Source organism: Nymphaea colorata, chromosome 8, assembly GCF_008831285.2.
Source record: "Nymphaea colorata isolate Beijing-Zhang1983 chromosome 8, ASM883128v2, whole genome shotgun sequence".
Classification (NCBI taxonomy): Eukaryota; Viridiplantae; Streptophyta; class Magnoliopsida; order Nymphaeales; family Nymphaeaceae; genus Nymphaea; species Nymphaea colorata.
In genome coordinates, this window is record NC_045145.1 from 20,050,893 (window position 1) to 20,072,085 (window position 21,193).

Genomic DNA, 21,193 nt, shown 5'->3' on the forward strand with positions numbered 1-21,193 from the left:
GTTCGGACACCCGAACACTTGCATCGTGTTCGGCATAAATGCAGAGGGCCCCGAACATCTAATTAAATGGAGCCAGCCATATAGCCCACTCAACTATGGTTTTATTTTCAGCTCACTCGAAACTTAGTAGACCTGTACCTCTACACCAAACTTGAGGTTCACCTTAAGTCGAGAAGGCAGGTGTAATCTTAAGAAGGCCAGCTTTCCAAAACAATTTTCAACGTCTCTCTCTCAATGGCTTTTGATCATAACATGAGGAGTGAAGACAACACCTCTTAAAACTGCATAACAATCTCTCCCTCGAGTTGATATGTAGATGTCAAACTGCTCCAACTTGCTACAGATGTTGTTGTGCTTCTTTTCTTTCGAGGACCTTCGTCAATATATCAACTAGTTGCTTTTCACTTCTAACATGAGGAGTCTCAACAATTTCATCTTGAATTTCTTTCTGACAAAATAACAATCAACTTCTATATGTTTAGTTCATTCATGAAAAACTAGATTAACATTGATGTGAATTGCTGTCACATTATCACACATGAGTTTCCTTGGTCCTTTAATTTCAACTTTCATACCTTTCAATGAAGCCTTCATCCGTACCAATTCACATGTGCAGGATGCCATCGCCCTACACTCTGCCTCTATGCTTGATCGAGCAACGACTAGCTGTTGTTTACTTTTCTATGAGACCCGATTTCCACCTATAAATGTGCAGTATCTTAAGGTGGACTGCCTATCATTTGGATCACATGCTCAGTTTGCATCTGCATAGCCCACAATATCAAGTTAGTCATTTCGCCTCATTAGAATTCCTTATCTAGGGGTCCCCTTTAGATATTTCAAGATTCTGTGACCTGCCTCATTATGAGTGGGCCTAAGCTTGTGCACGAATTGGCAGATAAGGTTCACAACAGGTGCAATGTCCGGCTAATATCTGGCATATGATAGTGAGATGAATCAGTTTTCCGACAAATTTTTGAAAATTGCAACTCCTCTTTTTAGCTTGTTGTTCATTTCCATTGAAGTGCCATAAGCGTTGGTTCCCATGTAATCGGTTTTTTTAGAAGATCCAAAATATACTTTCTCTGACAAATAAAGATCCTCTATTCTGATTGTGCAACTTCAATACCCAAGAAATATCACAACTTCTTGAGATTCTTTATCTAAAACTGCTTATTTAGATATTCTTTGACTCGAATCATGTTTTCACTGTCATCTCATGTCATTATAATGTCATCTATATAGACCAGCAAAATATTTAGTTTTGAAGCTTGCACTGATGTGAACGTAGTATAATTTGATGTGTTTCTTTCAAAACAAATCTTAATAAGTGATTCACTAAGATGAGAAAGAAAACCATGCGCGTGGTGACTATTTTAATCCATATAACGCTTTTTTTAGTCTGCACACATAACCTTTTTCTTTTTTGACACCTTGAAAAACTTCCATAAATACCTCTTCATTCAAATCTTCATGTAAAAAGACGTTTTAATGTCAAGTTGCATGAGCTCCCATCTCTTGTTTGATGCCACAACGATAAGAGCTCTAACTGAGGTCATTTTAGCAACAAGAGCAAATGTTTCATTGTAATCAATGCTCTCAATTTGCATGAACCCTTTCACGATTAGGGCGAGCCTTATATCTCTCTATAGTTCCATCGCTTTAATATTTTATTTTGTAAACCCATTTGCAGCTGACCACTTTTTTTTCCTTTCAGTAGAGGTACCATTTCCCAAGTGCGATTTTTCTCTAAAGCTCTCTTCCATCATAACATCTCTCCATTTTGAATCTCTCTTTGCTTCTTCAAAATTTCTTGGTTCTTGATAACGGTAAGTGTTCAAAATATAACCTTGATATGGCTTTGGGATTTTTGAAAGCAAGGTCGTCATCAATGGAATGATCCTTGCAAGCGGATTAATAAGTGTAGAAATCACTTAATTTTAGTGGCGGTCTGGTGGGTCGTGCAGACCTTCTCAACTGCTGATATTCCAGCCTATTTTCACTGGGCTCAAACTTTTCATGTTGAGGGATTGTAGCACTTGTATTTCTGTTAGGTTGAGATCTAGTGGTGGTCTCATTTGCATTGCCCTCATTTGCGTCAAGTTGAATGTCGTGGATGTCATTATCTTGTTGTGCATTTTGTGTAGTGAGCTGGTCATGGTTTTCATTAATAGAACTTCCACTAGTGGCAGCTTCATCGTAAATGATAATGACTGGTTGAGGCTGTCACTGAGATTTTTTTTTTGTGTCAATCTCCCCTTGAATATGTTCTTCATAAAAAGCCTCTTGTTCAAAAATTTTATGTCATGGGTAACAAAAAACCAGAATTTATAACCTTTCTTTTTGCTAGAATACCTGAGGAAAGTGCACTTCATAGCTGGCTGTCGAAATTTATTCCTAAATTTTTCTTGAATGTGAATCAAGGTAACAAAAAACCTTTTTAAAATGGTTCATAGAATTTTTAACCTTTCTTTTTGCTGGAATACCCGAGGAAAATGCACTTAATAGCTGGCTATTGAAATTTATTCCTAAATTTTCCTTGAATGTGAATCAAAACACTTAAACCAAAAACCTTGAGGTGTTTTATAGAGACCGGTCTGTCAAGAAGAAGCTGAATTAGGACTTGGTTGTGAATACTTGAGTTGGGCACTCTATTAGCTATGTAGCAAGCAGCACCTATAGCTTTTGACAAGAAGCGAATGGAGACATTCATGTGCATCATGAGCGACCCGGTTATGTTTAAGTAGCCAATTCTTGTGTTCGGCAACCCCATTTTGTTGTGTCGACCAACAAAACTCTTTCGATCGACGGTTTCTGACAACCTAGGTCCTCGGAACCCTCAATGCAGAGGGTTTCAATGACCGGGCATTAAAGAGAAAGAGAAGTCGAAGCAGAACAAGAAAAAAATGTATGTCCCACTTGTCCAAGCAGACTTCTGCAATGCCACCACCGGCCTTTGATGCAAGTGCCAGTTGCTTGCCTGAACGTGTCGCCGATCGCTTGAGCATGTCCTTAGTCGAGAGAAGAGAGAAAAAAAACACAGAATGTTGAGTAACAAATCAAATGGGCTTTAAAACGAGTTCATGAAAATTTCAAATCCATCTCGAATTTTGGCACTAAATTTCAAAATGGAAAACAGTTACTTCTACATTCCCCTAGTACTTGTTTACAACAATAATTCATGTTTCTAAAAAATTTCAAAAGCCATTTCTTTCCCGCCTTTTGATCTGGTCCTTGTCCATCAAAAGTAGAAATGGGTTTTCCTGTACGAACACAGCAAGGTTTTGGGCAAAACATAAGCTTGTTCCCATTCTTCAGTTGTGGGATGAAGTTTCGGAATCGCGATTCCATAAACTTCATCTTCGAAAGCAAACTATATTAAAGGAATACCAAATGGGGTCTCTACTATTACCTTCCATGCCCCTTTAGCAGCAAACACTCGGGCGTTTGATGGTTTGGAACTTTGTGTCAAGAATGAAACTTCCATGAGCATAATTCCTCCTCAAACCGAAATGAAATCAAACTTTCAGGTTTCAGTTTCCTAATTCCAAAAACAAAATACATGCTTGTTTAATAATTTTAATTTCTTAAGAAATGAGCATTTTTTATTCTAAAATTTATGATTTTAGATGCATCAAACGCTCCATTGAATGAATGGAAACTCTTATAATAATGTTATGCTAACCAGTGTAGGTGGACGATAAGTTGGAAAAGGCATGGAGAACAACTGCGATTAAAGGTCCACGGTTTTTACCTTCCCCCTCCATAGATGTACGCCTTGTTTTAAGTGCTGTTGGAGATGGTTTGGTACACTGCTTCAATGGTGCATGTGCTCTCGTAAGTTTGTTGGCGAATGTCTTCATGTCATGTCCAAATCTCTTTATAATGTTGTAAATCTGGCGACTGTGTTGGAATTGATGCTGCTTTTGGTCAGACAACTGGTACCAACCTCAAATTGATCGTTAAAATGGAGGGAAGACAATCGATTCATGAAAATGGCCTCTAAAGATTAATAATGAAAGGATCAAGTTACAGTTCTCAACTATCGCCCTCCATTATCCCTTTAGCAGGAATGAGACAAATTAGTGATGATGATGATGATATGGTAACTCTGTATTTAGAGGACCCAAGTTAGAAGAGGGGTGGCTGCAATAATTGAGAAAGTACATAGTTTAAATTAAGGCTGGGCATTGGGTCGGGTACTCAATACTTGGCCTGACTCGAGCACGCAAAAAAGGCATTGGGCTGACCTGATAACTTATCAAACTGGTTTGGGTAGGCCCAACTAAGCTCCGTTTAACCTGATAAGATTTTTTAGTATTAGTTTATTTATTTTTTATATAATTATAATATTTTGTATGATTAATTATATTTATATATTATTTTATATTAAAATATATATTTTTTAATTTAATCAAGCTTGACTTTGGTTTGGGTTTTAGGTATCAGCCTGGGCCAAGGCCAAGGCCGGAGGCTGTGTTTGAGGTGTTAAAGCCTGCCCGCCAAGACTAAGGCCGGAGCCTGTGTTTCAGGTGTTAAAGCCTGCTCGAAGCTTAGTTTTTACTTTTTCCCTTTTACGTGAGACAGTCACTTTTATGGACACAAGTTGAGGAAGATGTGGTTACATGCGCAACTGTCGTTAAAGCCTGCCCGAAGCTTAGTTTTTACTTTTTCCCCTTTACGTGAGACAGTCACTTTTATCGACACAAGTTAAGTAAGATGTGGTTACATGCGCAACTGTTCATGGTGTACACTTCTTAGTCTACAACATCTGTCCCCTTTACTGGACCACCTAACACATAAATCTGTGCAATGCACAGACCTACGAATATAACCAGGTTCTTCTCCGGTCGTAAATTGTGCAGGACATGACTTGGTCGTCTGCTCCAGAGATGCATAATGCATCTCTCCACAGAATTTTTTCCAAGCTTACCCCCCATGGTTCGCCTATGTGTCTGTCATGTTCAAATCCCTATAATCTGGTGATGACTTTTGGGATTCCCTTTATAATCTTTATTTACTGATCATGTCTCTGTCAGAGATTTACTTTTTGTTGCTATCTTTTTTTTTATAATATTGGTGGGCGGGCAGCACGCATGCATTTACCAGAGAAATAATTCACAAATACTTTAAAATGTGTGAGGGAAGTTTGGAGGCAGAGATGAGGCGATTATATGTGAAGGAAAAAGAGAGTTGTATATAAAAATCAGCATTTACGTTTTGTGGGTCGTGTCATCAGTGTCTGCATTGGATATATAATGACGTGAGGGCTCCGTTAGAGGCTTAAAACATAGATGAATGTGGGAAATTTCCACATATATATCGATAGAGTATATTCCTAAAATCTCAACCAATTATATGCGTATGCGAGCTGACGTTTACTGTCTAAACAGATGTTCATGTAACAATGGGTCTGACCACAAAATGTCATTTTCAATTGCCGAATCCTATCATGATTATTATAAGGTCTTAGGAGGTCGTTTGGTAAGAAAAACATTTGAAAATTGTTGGATGGTACACTAAAACTATTAATGTTGCATGATCCTGTCTCAATATTTGGGTTAGTTTTATTAAACACTCCATCAGTGCCCTTATTATCAAACCACTCATAAGAGTCCTAAAATGCCAGGAACTAATTAAAATTAAAGGTGATCTTAGCGTTACATAGAATGAAGATTGGACCCAGAAAACTTTTGTTCGGCTCACTGAAGATGCTTCAGTCTGATGCCTATCTAAAGTTCCATCCATAGATTGGCATCTCAAATCCGGACATTATAGGATCCTGCTGACAATTTGCAGGTTTCTGTGCTCAAATTTTTGAGTTCATTTGAATCTGAATTGCATTTGATGCGCGCACACACATACACATATGGACGTCAAATCCAGCAATGCAAATTAAGATGAAAATTGATCTCGATCATTTCTCTTTCGTCTTGCCAAGGGGCATGGTGAACGAATGATTGGTCTGTTAGCATAAGGAAATCCTTCTGGGGTAGGCCAGCTACCTCTCTTTTGGCTGCCATGTTTGACTATGAAACTGCCAAATGGAGATAGATCCTGCGATCTTTGCTTTCCGATTACTCACATCAGAAAGATGTTACTGTGATATTCATGGCACTTTTTTTATTCAAGCACTTTTAATCAAACACGATGAACAACCGGCACTAACTGTTCCCCCTTGTCTCTTTCCTCCTACCTTTCAGAAGTTCATCAGAAGTTCACCAGACACAGCACGTGATTCGCCATGGACGATCTGAGACCATCGGATCCCCCTCTCTTTCTCACTATCTCTTTCTTTCTTTTAGTTCTTTTAATTTTGGAGTGAAAATACATTTCATCATAGTGGTCTGGCAGGTGGATATGTAAAAGATACAGTACCTCATGCTGCTCGATTTTTGGAGAGTGTCAATCTCCTGAACCATAAAAGTGGGGTACCATACCATACCCCACTTTCATCCTGATATATTTCCATACCCTTAATGTAGGAGAAATATAGAGGCCTTCGGATCTTCTTGAGACATGAATTGTTAACCTCCTATCTACCAAAAACAAAATGAAGCTAAAAAGGCTAGTGAAGGCCACACATTGTGTAGCCATTTAATTTAATTTGTTGGGCTGAGCGTCCCTCGACATGGCAATCTTCTAAATGATTTTTTGGGTTGCGGACGTCCTTAATTATGACTCACAATTTATACAAATACGATCTTAATGTACAACGGGTTCATACTGATTGTATATAACAAAAGAAAAACAGCATACTTTATGATATTATTTTTCAAAACACTAGAAGCTCAATAAGAAAAATGCTCCTGCGAGCTGCAAGTGCATGCGTCTCCACCTTGGGAGAAGGAAACTTCGCCTTGGCTTAAGCAGGCGCGATAGGAATGGGCCTCTCGGAAGACTGATCTGCATGATGATTGATGATCTCTCAGTCACCTTTTTTATTTACTACGTGCATGTTCAAGGGATCATGTCAAGTTCATTGTTGCCAGAGTGTCAATATTGAAAGTTGCAAGCATCTGTGTGTGGATCAGATCATTAATTTTTGTATTGTTTTTTATTAAAAAGATTCAGGTCCCTGAATCAGGAGACAGGATCTTGCTTACCAATCCAAATAATTAAAAGTTTTTTGAATCACGTAATTGTAAATGAAGGAAGAACTTCAAGAGAATTTAAAAATTCGTTGACCAATTATCAAATAAAGTAAAAAAGCATTTATTCCTGAGATCCACATGGTTTGGCCTCTCACACACACCCCTTTACGGATGAATGGGAACCCCACCCACAGGTAGCTGCTGCAAACAATTGCCCACATCAAATCACAAAATTTTCTTATTTACATATAGATATTTCATTAGTTTAAAATTTAAAGTAACCGTGCCCCTTAACCAGAAGTTTTTGGCTTTTTTTTAGGGATGTCAATATATCCAATTTGAAAAAATTGAATATGGAAAAAAATTTAATATAAGATTAATAAATCGGATTGGATTCATATTTAATAAATAACATCCAATCGGATTCAGATTTGGATATAAATAAATATCTGATTGCATTCAGATATGGATTCAGATTTATTTTTAGACAAATATCTTGTATTTATTGCTATTAAATTTTGAAAATTCACAAAATCTAGTTCAAAATTTGCATTCGGATTCAACATAAATAAAAAAAATCGGATTCGTATTGTAAAATCGGATTTGGGATTCAGGTATGACTTTTCTTTATTTAAATTCAAATCAAAATTTGAATCCGAACATATGAATATCCGAAAAAACAGATATGAATAAGGATATATCTGATCCAAATTAGATCCATTAACATCCCAACCCCTTCCACCCACCCTCATGACCAAAGGAGCTAGTTAGCTAATTGGTTGTTCTCACCTTCTTCTCTTACCCTCACTCCCCAACTCCGTAAGTTACCAGCCTTCTCCACTCTCCCACTTCTTATCCAGCATTAATAGAGAATTAACGACAAAGAATTCAATAATGAGGGCTTCCACATTCCGAGCTGACATGATCAGGCTGGTTGATATTCTTCAGGTACAACTACTAAGCTGACTCCTTGGTGCTTGAAGCAACGAAAAATATCAAGTCTAAGAGGTTGATCAATAGTTCTGAACTTTGCCAGAGTTGGATCGAATCTAACTTCTTTCAAGGTACTGCTACACCTGTATATACGGTTTATTCGAACTTGCTAGACATCCTAATCCGTAATAAATGAGACAGAATGTCTGCGTTTCTGCTCATTGCATCCAACGCTCACTGATCTTTTATTAGAATTTGCGCGTACCTTTAAATCTTTAATGGCGAAATTCTTGCAGGGATCAGATAATATTCATACTAAGAGCATGTCTGTTAATCAACAGATCAAAAGGCTAGATGGGTTTCCCGGGGCCATTAAGAATATAACATAAGGAAACCAGTGCCTTTTCTTAGAAGAATAGACCTTTATGGTCGAAACTGATCTGGCGAAGGCAGATGATCATTGTGCAAATTGGAAGTCCTTTAATCTCTCACCATTTTGATTTGGTTGAAAGGCAGCAATATGTACACTGATTATGGAACGTTTCTCTGGTGCTTGACTATTGCAGTGATAGTAGATGGTGAAGCATGTGAAAATTTTAATGTCAATAGAAGAATTAGACGGCGAAATCTGCCATCTCCTTATATTCCTTCTGTTAATGGAGAGATTCAGTAGAGGATTAGCTGTAAGCAAATACCCATCATATTATCATTCCTTGTGCTGCAAACAACTTATCCTGAAGCTACTCCTTTCTTCTGGACGGCGCTCTCTTCTTCGTACATGCAAAGGTTGGGGTTGGAATGGTCAACATTGTGAATCGCCGATGAACTTCTATGCAATTGGGGTTGGAATGGTCAACATTGTGAATCGCCGATGAACTTCTATGCAAATAAGGCCTGACAATCTACAACAGAAAGTCTGCTCTTGTTTCTTTCGGCTTGTCGCTTCACAGGGAGACCTAGTTTGCTTTAAACACAGGATTAAACAGGGGCTTGCTCTGTTTTAAGGCAAGCAAGCACAGGAAAAGCTGTTGCAGATCTCTGCCGACACAATGTGAAATTAAGTAGATGAGAAGTTTGGACTGGCAGTTTGGTTTCTATTGCATGTAAAATTTTGCTCACTGACTTAGTTCTCTGTTCATTTTCAACTTATTGGCTATTTTGTTTCTGTGCTCCCCCAAAGAGTTTTCACCCAAGTGGAACAAATTATATATCGCCTACCTTTGAAGGGGAACACATCCTCATAAGAGAAATCACGTTCCCTCTTGGTATGACGCTTGCGTTCCAGATTCCACGCGCCTTGGACGATAAAGTTTTGTTTGGGTGGAGGGAAAGGAAAGAAAATTGAGGGGTGAAAAGGAAAGGAAAAGATTCTAGAATGAGAAACGAAATGAAAGAAAAAAAAAAAGAAAGATTGATTATAAAACTTGTTTGAATAAAAAGAAATGAATTGCTAAAATTAAGTAGGAAATGAAAGAGTATAATTTATATTATTTTATAGTAATACTCCTATACCAAACGATGGAGAAGGGGAAGGGAGGTGGTGGTGAAAAGATAAGTAGAAAAGAGAAATGAGACAAACTTGAAGACACTTCTTTGCAGTGATGGTTTACGTAAATGGTAGTAAAAAAAGACTTTAAATAAAAAAAAAAGCTTGCTATCACCTAAAACATTGTTCATGCATGAGAAAGAAAAAGAGTGACTAATCTTTCATTTTCTTTCTAATCCCTCCAATTTTAGATGGATTGGATTTACATTATAGCATCATTTTCATTTCCTTTCTTTTTTTTTTCCCTTCAATTTGCAACCAAACTAGTTTTTTTTTTACTTTCCTTTCATTTTCATTCTTTTTAATTAATCAACCAAACAAAACATTAATTATTATTTTCTTTCCTTTCCCTCCCTTTCCCTCCATCCAAACAAGGCGTAAAGGATGAAAAGTGACAAGTTTATGTAGAAATGAGGGTACAAGTTGAAACCCATGATCGACTACAAAACATGGGTCTTGTCCAAACCTCCTCTACTATCAAACTAACTGTCAAGCAGGTTAGGGCCTCTACACTCATAGTGCGAATTAATCACCAAACGCAAGGAATTGGAAAAACTGTGAACACAGGAGTGGCGCCTTTGTCCGGCCGGATTAAGGTTATAATAGTGAAAGCTAATTCAGGTCAAGGTGAAGAACTGCCTATTCCAGTAGGAATTCTCGTGGTGACTACATAGAAGCTGGTTATTTTCACAATCATCAAAAGCTTGGCTGCAGTGAGTAGTGATTTTAGACTCAGAGTGCACGTCATTTTGAATCAAAGAAGAGCATACATACTAGGCGCAATGAACAAGGGCTTAGAAGGTAGATGCACGGTCTTCCTCAGGTGAAACCAAGTCTGTTCCGTCGTGTTTCGGTTGCTTTCTTAAGATGTCTAGATTATCCTTTTCTCAATGGCTTGATGTTAATCGCTGGCTCCGGCCAGAGTTTGTGCCGGAAGGAAAGAACCCCGTATTGTTTCAGCCTTAAATACTGGAACTAGACCTTTTTCACCAAACCTGGACCCTGTGGCAATCCGATCATGTCACAATCAAAGGAAACCTTTTGATAGCTACTAGAAAATCCGCTGCCCGCTTCATCACAACTTTGATGAATCTAATCATTTACAAAAGTGTAGTAATATTTCGAAGTGTTCACTCCCCCACTACCGGTTCACTCGGAGCTTCTGGCATCCTTTTGACGTCCTGATAACATGCTTCTCACTGTGAATCGAAACAAACTTCCACAGTTTTGTGCTTAGGATTCCATGTTTTGGATTTTAGCAAAACGCCATGACCTACCACCACCAGCAAGTGAAACTGAAAGGTTGCGCCCTCTGAAAAAGCTGCTGAAGGGAAACCAGTAATGGTTGAAGCTCGAGCCACGACCTTGAGCCAAAAAACAATTAACTTCAACCGACAGGCGTCATTCGCTAGCCTTTCAGGCTTTCACATCGGCGAATTTGCCTCCGAATTTGTTGTGCTTTTAAAGCCACAATCGTCCAACTGTAATAGCAGAGGCCAGACGTAAAGCAAAAGCAGCAAAATGAAGTTTAAAAAAATTATTACTAAACATGGAGTAGGTTTACTTTTAAAATGATTGTGGGGGCGAGAAGAAACGAGAAGGCCAATCACCGCTAGATCAACCAAAAAGAGACAACAGGAAGGTGTTGCGTCGGAAGCAAGAGAACTGATTGACAAGAAAGAACGCGCTACACTTGGCAGAATGTAATCTCCAAGACTCTGGTAGAAAGAGAAATTAAAAAGGGACAACAAGAGAAGAAGTGTTGAATTGGTAGCAGAAAACATAGGCAAGTTGAATAGCAAGTAGTAGGAAGCAATTGGGGAACTCCCCTTTAATGAGAAAACATGTTTTTCCCGAGTCCTTCTCTTTTATTAAACGAAGCATGTAGCCTCTAGGTTGTTTATGAAGGTTGATACTGTAAATTTGGTTTTGATTGTGAAAAGAAAAAAAAAAGACAGACCAAAATTTTGAAGCTCGTATGAAATTTCACGTGTCCTTTTACTAAGACTAATGACAAAAAAATTTCATGATTAATGTTAAAAAAACTTTTTATAAGACAAAAAAGAAAACTGTAAAAAAAAAAATTAAAAATTTGATAAAAACCAATATACTTGTTTGTTTTTTTGTCCCACTTATAACATTCTCTAATTGTCTTATAAATATTTTACTATTTCATACTTATGTTTATTGTTATCTCATACGTTCGTATGTTATTTCATTATCTCATAAATCTTTCGTTGTCTCATAAACATCACCTCATAGTTATATTTAGCGTTGTCTCATAAATCTTTTGTTATTTTATAAGCATTATCTCATGTTTATTTGTTATATCATACCTATTTACTTTTGAATATAAAAGTAAATATACATATTAGTAGTAATATGATACACATCTGACGTACATGGTAGTGGCGTATTGAACTCATTCCCCAACACTCATGGGCACCTTATTTGTGCTAACTACGAAGCGAGCCGCCTATTCCAAGCAGTGGCATATTGAATCTATAGTTTGAAGAATACTTTAGACGTGAACGGAAAACTATCTGAATGAACTACGCTGATGATCATTTCAGTTACCAACAAATGCGGCCTCATTTTAATTAATTAGACGGAGAGGGTATTTCTTGGTCCAGCCAGTAGGGAAGCTGTCCCACCCAGGTCATATAAGTTGCTTAAAAGAAAGAAAGATGTCAATGCGAACCCTAACTCTTATGAGCAAGAAAAGCAACCATTACTGCTAAGAATTGACAAGTTCGATCCAGGCTTGTTCCCGGCGTCAAGGTTAAAGTCATTCAGATGAAGGGCCTGATGCATATAAGATCCCAGAACCTCACGGTGCTAATAAGAGCTGCGTGCATCCAAACCACCTTCAACCAATAATCGTGGTAAAAAGATGTGGGATGACTTGCAGAAATGGTTTTTTCAAGTTAAAACAAAGAAAGTTGGCGTTTACAATTCATTAGGGACTGCTTCTGCCCCTCCAAAAAGTCTTGGTACTAAGATAATTAGATCATTAATAAAATGAACTGGTAAGGACCTGCCGAACCCCAACTTGCGCTTCCAAAAACAAGAAAAGATTGATCGATCTAAACAGCCGATTTAATTTTTCTATGATACAATTGGAATTTTTGGGTCCAATTGACTTCTGGGGAACACACGCAACCGCCATATATAAGACGAAAGTTGCACAGGGGATGCCCTTCACGACAAGATTTCATAGTGTTCACCACCAAACATGACTTGATTAATAGTTAGGTAAGTCAATTAGTTCGCTTTGGCGAACCTAACAATTCAATAAAGCAGTTGCTTTTATGTCAGCACAGAGATGGTGTTATGTTGGGTGACAGAGCATTGAAAAAGCAGAGATAGCCACACAAAGAACACACTATTACACAAAAAAAAATGAATACAACTTTTTACAGAATGGTGCCCCCAGGCTGATGCAGCCATACACATATATTTGGCTTTCATCAAGGACAGTAATTTCTACACACAACCAAGGAGCCAACTCATGAAAAAAGAAAAACAATACTAAAAGAAAAGAACTAAGACCCAAGAGGAAATACCCTCTCTCCTCTTTTTACACTCATCAAACACTATGCTATAAAGGAAACAAAACGAAAGGCCTACCTATAGGGTCTGGTTGTATAACCTGGAACTGGAATCTTTGGTAGGGTTCCAGCTCTTAAACCCAGGATTCCACCTAGCTAGACGGAGAGCGGACGGCCAAACCAACCCTCTCATGTCTCTCTTTGCTCACCTTTCACCCTGAAAGGTGGGTGGGTCATCAATAGAAAACCCAACAAAAAAACTATGGGCTCCAATAAAATGTTAAAAGAAGGAAAAAAAAAAAGAGGAAAAAGAAAAAACTGATGACAAATAGATACAACTGACACTAAGAGGAGCAACGAAACATGACCTCCTTTAGGCATTATCAACAAAATTTCCCCTTCAACTCTGAGCCCTACTATCTTTTTTCTTTCCATTCTTCCAATTCCATTTGCTATTGACAATTACTTCATACTTCTGGGAGTTTCATCAACCTGCATCAACCAATAGAAACAAAAATTATCAGAACAATCGGAACCCATTTTATGCAGACAACAAATTGGTTCACAGGTAGATGAAGTTATCTTGTGCAATTCCTAATACAAAATCAATACGTCATGCTACTATTGTACTATACCATTCAGCGAAAATGGATTACTAAACAACAGTATGTCAAAAGGAAAAAACAAACCAAGTAGAGTTATTTAAAGTCATGACACATTTTCAAAATGGTAGCAACAGATAGTGTTGCAATTGTACCATGCCAGATGATGCAAAGTGCATTGCTAAATAAGAAGCACGTCAGGATTAAGAAGTAGGACGATACCAATTCAAAGATTTATAAAGGAGTAGCATCCCCAAGATTTCTTGATCTATGTTCAACAGCCCTTAGGTCACGCAGGTGCTGTAGTATCTCCTGAAGGAGCTGCATTCCCTTATCTCCCTTCTTGAGTGAGTTGACACAGTGCTTTAAGAACTCCTCGTCTGCTTCAAGAGCCTGTAGCCTCTCGTAAACTTGTTCCACTTCCTCTTCAATGGCGACATGTTTGCAAAGATGAACATCTGAGTGATTATAGCTTGCCTCTTCTTCTTCCTCGTCTTCTACTTCTTCCTCATTTCCATTTTCGCAACTTGCAGCAACGAATAGTGGAAGCAGTTGTTTTGGCATAGGACCATCATATGTCCGGTGAGCAGGACGCTTACAATTGCTGGTTAGGTGATCTGGAGTACCATTCACAACCAAATCTGCATCTTCACCAAACAATTCATCCTTCCCATCAGTGTCCACACAATGTGATCCTTCTAGGTTCGAATTTCCGACAAACAGTTCAAAGGATTCTTCAGGAACTACAGCACCGGGCATACCAACAACTTGATTCATTGTCATCGTGCTTTCACTTTCTTCATCTGACAACGTCAAAAGTTTCTCTTCCAAAGCCTTTAGCTGCTCTAGAATGGAAAGCCTTTCATGCTCAAAATCAGCAAGAGACTCATCAAGAGTGGTCAGTTTGGTGTTTTCATGTTCATTGCTTGAATTGTGAACAGCTTCACCAGGGGTGTTCTGGTTGCTCTCGAAGATAGTATCAGAACCATCATCCTCGTCGTTAAAATCCGCTGAAAGTTCATCACTATCCCCTCCAGTAGAAGATGCAGACGACACCCTCTGTACTTGATGATTCAAGATCTGCCCAACGCCATTTTCATTAGCCTTCGTCTTCCTCATCCTTCTTTCCCTGGCCTCGTAGTGCAGTACTTTCTTCCGATACAACTCCAATTCCTTCTCAAGCTCTTGCTTTTCTTTCTCCCTTTTAACCATGAGTTCATTCAGAAGCTGCAGTGCTTCTTGGTCATACTCAGACTGCTCCTCCATCATCCTTTGGTACTGAAGTGCTTCCATTTGCATTGCAGCTTTTTCCTCTTGTAAGCGAGTTATCATAGCCATTGTCTGGTTAGCAGCAATAGCAGAAGCACTTCTCTCTTCTTCCAACTCCGCGTATAAGGCACTAAAGGCCACCCGTTCTGCTTTCAGAGCCGCCTCCAGTTGTTCAATTACCACCATTTCACTACCTTCGGGTTCGCTAAGGACACTAATATCCACAGATTCTATTCCGGATTCTTTCCTCTCCATCATCAATCTTTTGTGCAAACTCTGGAAGACATCCATGTGGTTTGGTGTTTCAGGCTCCCTTTCCTCATCGATCTCGTTGACTTCAGAACCGAGGGACAGCTGTTTTATCCTTTGTTCCATCTTCCCAGTTACGCACGATGTTTCCAAAGCAAAGCACCCATCTATTTCCTCATCTGCAGATTCCCTTACCCCTCCTTGTCCTGCTTATTGGAAAACTGGGTCAGTTTTTCATCGTTTAAATGAATCAAGAAAGGAATTATTGATAGAAAGCTCATATACCTTGCTCTTCCTCAACGTTCAAGGCACTGGAAGTGAGGCTCTTCTGGGTATCATCATACGAGGACGTAGACGAAGCGCCTTCAGTGCATTCACTGCAACGAACAACAGGTTCCTCATGGACAATTCCATCCTGAGAGATCGTCGATTTTTCTTCCACCGGAATAGTGCCTTTGCTTGCTGTTGCTGCTTGAAACATTGGAAAACTCAGTCGCAGAAGGAAAAAAAAATGTATCACAGACAAAAAAGAAAAAAGAAAAAAAAAACAAACAAACAAACACAAAAAGGAACAACCCTCCACAAGACCCTTTTGTTATTTACCGGTGATCTGATCATGGATGGGTAAGACTTTGTCGGAGTCTTCAGCTTGCCCGGCAATAGCCATGCCATCTGATTCGTCTCTTTCGTCAACAGTTTCTCGCCTATTATTCTGATCGAAGCACGTCAGTGAACCATCTTCTGCCAGAGAGCCCTGCAATTCGACAGCTGGTGAGCAGCCGTGATAATAAGCAACTGATTCGTTCTCCAGAGACTCTCTCTGTAAATGATCATCAAAGCTGTCCAACAGATTCAGACGAGCATTATCCGATCGCCCGACGCTCGTCTCCTTAGCCCCTAACACATACGGCTGGGTGACGGAATCGATGATCTCAACAGGAGCCAAACGTCGGCGATCAGAATCACAAGAATCTATCAAGTTTAAGGCCGTAATGTTACAGGAAGAATCACCACCATCAGAGTCCACTATGCTACCAATTGACGCTTTCCCTAATGGCTCATCAACCACCTTTTCCACAATATCCGCATCCTCCTCCTCCATTACCACCACCATCTTCCTCCGCTCTTCCTCCTTCTCCTCCTCCACCACCACGTCTTGACCAGCATCATCGTCTTTATCACCTTCACCGTCTTCATCAGCTCCTTTTCTCTTTTTTTCCTCTTCTTCTATTTCTTCTTCTTCTTCCCGAATAACAGATGCCACTTTGTCGCCATCAGACAAAACGTCCCACGATGGCTTAAACAGACCCTTTTTCAAGAAGTACTTCGAATAGAAGCCGTCATTCAATCCAGCACCACAACAAGAGCACTTCGCTACCTCCCCCTCATCCCCAACATCAGTCTGGGCGACCAGAGAGACGGAGGCAATGACGCTCCCCTGGTGGCACCCTCGAGCGAGCGAGCAATCCTCGCAAGTCCGGCAAGCCTCCACCAGCCTCCGATGCTTCAAGCAGTACCCCAATCTGGAGATCTCCTTCGCATGGGCCTCGCATACCGACTCAATAAAGGGGTGGCCCTCAAACTCCCGGCAGGGCTCCAGCAAATGGTCGATCCTGGAGCACCAGGGGCACGGCGGCTTTAGGCCGAAGTAGGCGACGAACTTTCTAATAAGGTAAGAGAAAAGAGAGTTGAGGAGGAGAAGGACGATCAAAACCCATTCAAGGGCCACATAGACGAGAACAACCGTCATCCTTGACGTGTTTCTGCTTAACATGGTCGCGAACTTGTTCCCTGCCGCCATTGATGATTGTATTGTATTTACAAGAGAAAGGGAGAGGGGAATAGAGAGAAAAAGAAAGAGGCGCAGGCTGGAGTTGGCTCGTTGATTTTTTCAGAAAGAGGAGAAGAGAGAAATTAGCAGGGGGAGGAGGCTGGAATATGTTGGTGACTAGAAAGAGAGAGAGAGAGAGCGGAGGGGGAGTGGGGGAGGGGGCGGTGGAGGTCGGTGGAAGAGAGGAATAAAGGGAGAGCGGCGGCGGACGGACGGACCGAAGAAGTCAGAAGAAGAAAATGTTGGAAGGTCGTCAAAAGGCGGAGGCAACGCGGGAGACAACAGACAAAGGAATCGAAGCAGCGTTCGCACGAAGTCCAAGATGAGCAGCTCGGTCACGTCGGGAATCGATGGGACACATGCCCCAGACTGAGTTGCCATTGTCCCCTTCAGCAACTCAGACCCCGATTCCCCCCGCCGACTGACTTACACAAACAACCAAGAGCATAGCAAAACTGGATCAAACGCGTCCACATCCTTCGATTCAATCCGCTCATGACGATAAGACGAATCTTGCTTATTAATTCGTGTCGATTTCGTTCATGACTCTTTTATATCCTCATAAATGCACGAAGCTCATTGATGTGGCCATGAATCTTTCTATCCTTTTCTTGAATCTTGCTTCCTTCGCCTGCTTTCTTCCCCTCCGTTCAATTCAATTCCACCGGACTTTAAACCGAGATAAAGTTAATTGGGAGCATCTACAAAAAATTGGCTTTCAGTTTTCAGAAAAAAAAAAAAAAAAACATACGCCACGCCAAGAAAATGTAAAAGCGTGACACCATTTCCAAAATAAAGGAGTCGTTCGGCCTGAAATTAACTTTTGTTGGCTTTGGAAAAAAACAAAGAAGAAGAAAGAGAACAACAGAGTGTTGTGCGTTTCAAATTTGTATTGTTCTTAAATTATATAAAAAGGAAAAGGCAAGCTACACGGCACTGAAGGGGATCCAACACCAACCGAAAGTGCATGTTGGACAAAAATATTTCTTTTCATTATTATCATGCGAAAAAAAAATTCGCACGGCAATAAAAATTTTGATCATTTGTTGGCTTCAAATTAGAATGTTCTTCGGGTCTGGACCCGTGCGTGTTTAAAACGAATCATATCCGAACAATGTAAGCTCTTCCGATCCGAGTCCGAGTACCAAAACTTGAAGCTCACATCGGGCCGTCAGGGCGGACTAAGATAAGATCCATTCGAGTCTAATCCCCGGACCGACACGGATTGGACCGAAACGAGAACCCGTCGGATTTGGTTGTTAGCGCGGGACGCTTTTTCTTGGATCGAGATTTTCGAATCCAGATCCATCGGAGAACGGGTCGGGCTCTAGTTTGAATCTTTATGACATCTGGTAACTGGATATTATCTAATCGGACGTGAAGCTTCTAATTGCTCTATCAGATCCAGATCGAGATGTCAAACGAATTAAACCGGGTTCGGGTCGATAATCAATTGAATTGGACCCATCGGCGACTCATTTGTGGGCCCTCCATTATTACGACCGGGGCGAAAAAAAGAAAAAAGAAGAAATGCCAACTGGACTCGTGCTTTGCGATGGGAAGGCTGGTTCATTTACCGAAAGGACTCCATCTTACTGGTTATGTACAAATACAGTCCTGAATAGTGAATGCTTTTGTTGTCCTCCCACGGCCTTCGAAGGGAGGAAATAAACGTCACATATTTTATATTTGAGAGCAATCGGTAGGTCCAAGAGAGCTTCCCATCTCATCACAGTGCCACATGCTCTCCATAGGCATATGTTGAATGGATATTAAAAAAATCAAAATCCGCATTCATCATAAGATCCAATTACTTTTCAAATGAATTTGAATCACATTTTTAAATAACTAAGCAATCGATGGCTGTCTCAGTCTCAGAAGGGGTGAAAAATTGGTCCTCACTATTCTTTCTCTAAAGTGGGTGAGGTGGTTAAGAAGATAAGTTGGTCAAGAACCATCAACCACTATCTCTGTTAAAAGCACTGAAAATCGGGACAATATTTCCCCATCTCGAGCGAGCTTTTGCAAGAAAAAGAAGAGGGGAAATGTCCATTTATTCAAAAATATAAAACATTTTAGTTGTGCAGCTTTCTTCATATTTTATCACTACTTTTAATTTTTGAATCTTTTACAGATTCCCGGAACCGAAAAGGAGAAGCAAACTCAATTGGTTAAAGTGGCCTAGAAAAGGAAGAGGTTGAAGATGATAAAGTCGCTTTGCCTAGAGCAACCCTCTTCACATGATTTGTGGGGTTGGGTAGGCCCGAACAAACCCATGTTATTGCTCTTTCCCTTATCAAGGGAGCTCAATTGGATGACTGTTTCTCGCTTACAATCGGCTTTCGAGAATGTCAAGAACTCGAATTGATTGATTCTCATGCAGGCTAACTGCATAGCGTAGCTAGTCGGGCCAAGAACAATGTGTTGCTGCTATGTCCCTAGAGTATATGCGGTGGAGTTTGGCACCAAGTTGGTGATGCATTTTTTCTACACCAAGCCTCAACACACAGGCTTAGGTTCTGGCTCTCCTATGGGTGGCTTCTGCTTACCTAGAATCAGCCTATACAGTTCTAGGTGGCTTTTGTTATGGAGTTTTACATTGTTGATGAATAATAAGAGACTGCATTTTACTTTTAATCACAAAGTCTATAGATCTCAAATGGGTAATCGTACACTTCCTTAAAGATGTACAAAGTTTTAGAAAATTTTTTGCTTCCATCTTATCAAGATTCACAAGCTCATAACACATTTTTTTCATGATAACAAACAACTTGGCCTACTCTCATACCAACCTTGGGCCTTTGGTCCGACCAGTCCCAACCCACCTTTAGTGGTTTCTGTTCCAGTTTATAAACCAGGATGATCAACAAGTTAACAACCTCTTTTGTAAGTCTTGTAAGATTTTTCATAATTTTAAATACAAAATTAAACTTTTTGAAGTAAGACATTACATTTACGAATGACTCATTTACCAAATAGGCCATTAAGAGTTATCTGGCAGCATGAATACTTAGTGAGTGTTCCATGAATCTATCACAAAAGACAAATTCATGAAACAATACTATTGCCAAATTATACCTTAATGCAATGAGATTGGAATGATATGGAGAAATTCCACGAGTAGTAAGAAGATTGGATCATTGTCTAAGAACTTGACGTAAATCCATTCAGTACCTCACAATTTAAGGTCGGGCATCTCATCAAAATGAGTACAAGATTTGCACCAATTGACACTCATTACGGCACTAGCAAGTCTTTCAAAACATAATGGCAGGTGAGGGGCCACGGGCCACCCCTGAAGAGAAACGCTCCTCCTCCTTCGCCGGCAATCCGGGAGAAGTGTTGCCCTCTTCAGACTCCGCAGTTTGCGAGACAACCTTGTCCGGAACATCCAATCGCTTGACTCAACACTTCACTGCAATTTCGGGAAAAAGACACTGAACATAAGTTTTCCAAGGGAAGCCACCAAGTTTTCCTTGTGAGATGTGAGAGTAATGAGTATCCCTTGGTGGATTTGTCCAAAACTGCCAAACACGACCCGACGGCTTTAATCAAACCAACTCTCGATTAAGTGCGAAGAAACATCACGAACCAAAGATACAAGCATTCATAAGTCAGTTGAACAGTTTCAAGACTTCTTTGATGCATTATTTTTCATCAACTGTTAGCATGACTGTTTCTGAATAACGGATGAACCAGGCGCCTCCTTCCGCGAAGTAATAATTCAAATTTACTATCAGCCAAAACCTTATGTACTGACTTGCTTTAATGGCTTCCAAACGCCATATGTATGAAATAATCACAAACATCAAGCAACTGTTTTCAAAAAAGAAAAAACAGACACTATATGAGGCTGGAGAAACATGGTGAATAGTGAAACCAACGGGAAAGCTGTGGTGGTGGTGGTGGGGATCATCATGTCTCGCAGTGGTGGCCATATGCTTGAAAAAGTAGGGCGCACGCCACCAATTATGGGCCTGCCTTTCCTATATATATATATATATATATATATATATATATATATATATATATATCAACCACATAATATAATTTGACTTAGACCCAAGAGTAAGGCAGAGAGGGAAGATTCAGCCACTTCGGATATCTCCCCACATAAT

The 21,193-nt window shown here is 39.8% G+C and overlaps 1 protein-coding gene across 1 annotated transcript; it reads right to left on the reverse strand.

Moving 5' to 3' along the window:
- Positions 1–12,939: 12,939 nt before the first annotated feature.
- Positions 12,940–17,583, reverse strand: LOC116258920 (myosin-binding protein 3-like). Its single transcript, XM_031636397.2, has 4 exons — positions 15,848–17,583; positions 15,530–15,712; positions 13,949–15,450; positions 12,940–13,616 (listed from the first exon to the last, which is right to left on the reverse strand). The coding sequence occupies exons 1-3, from the start codon at positions 17,043–17,045 to the stop codon at positions 13,961–13,963; spliced, it is 2,871 nt and encodes a 956-aa protein (XP_031492257.1). The 5' UTR covers positions 17,046–17,583; the 3' UTR covers positions 12,940–13,616; positions 13,949–13,960.
- Between the last annotated feature and the right edge of the window lie 3,610 nt (positions 17,584–21,193).

Bases quoted from the DNA above. Each gene is read 5' to 3' on its own strand.
- LOC116258920 (XM_031636397.2), bottom strand. From the start codon at position 17,045: ATGGCGGCAGGGAACAAGTTCGCGACCATGTTAAGCAGAAACACGTCA. The intron at 15,713-15,847 runs GTAAATAACAAA...TGTTTCAAGCAG, and splicing joins CATCCATGATCAGATCACCG to CAACAGCAAGCAAAGGCACT. The intron at 15,451-15,529 runs GTATATGAGCTT...TCCAATAAGCAG, and splicing joins GAACGTTGAGGAAGAGCAAG to GACAAGGAGGGGTAAGGGAA.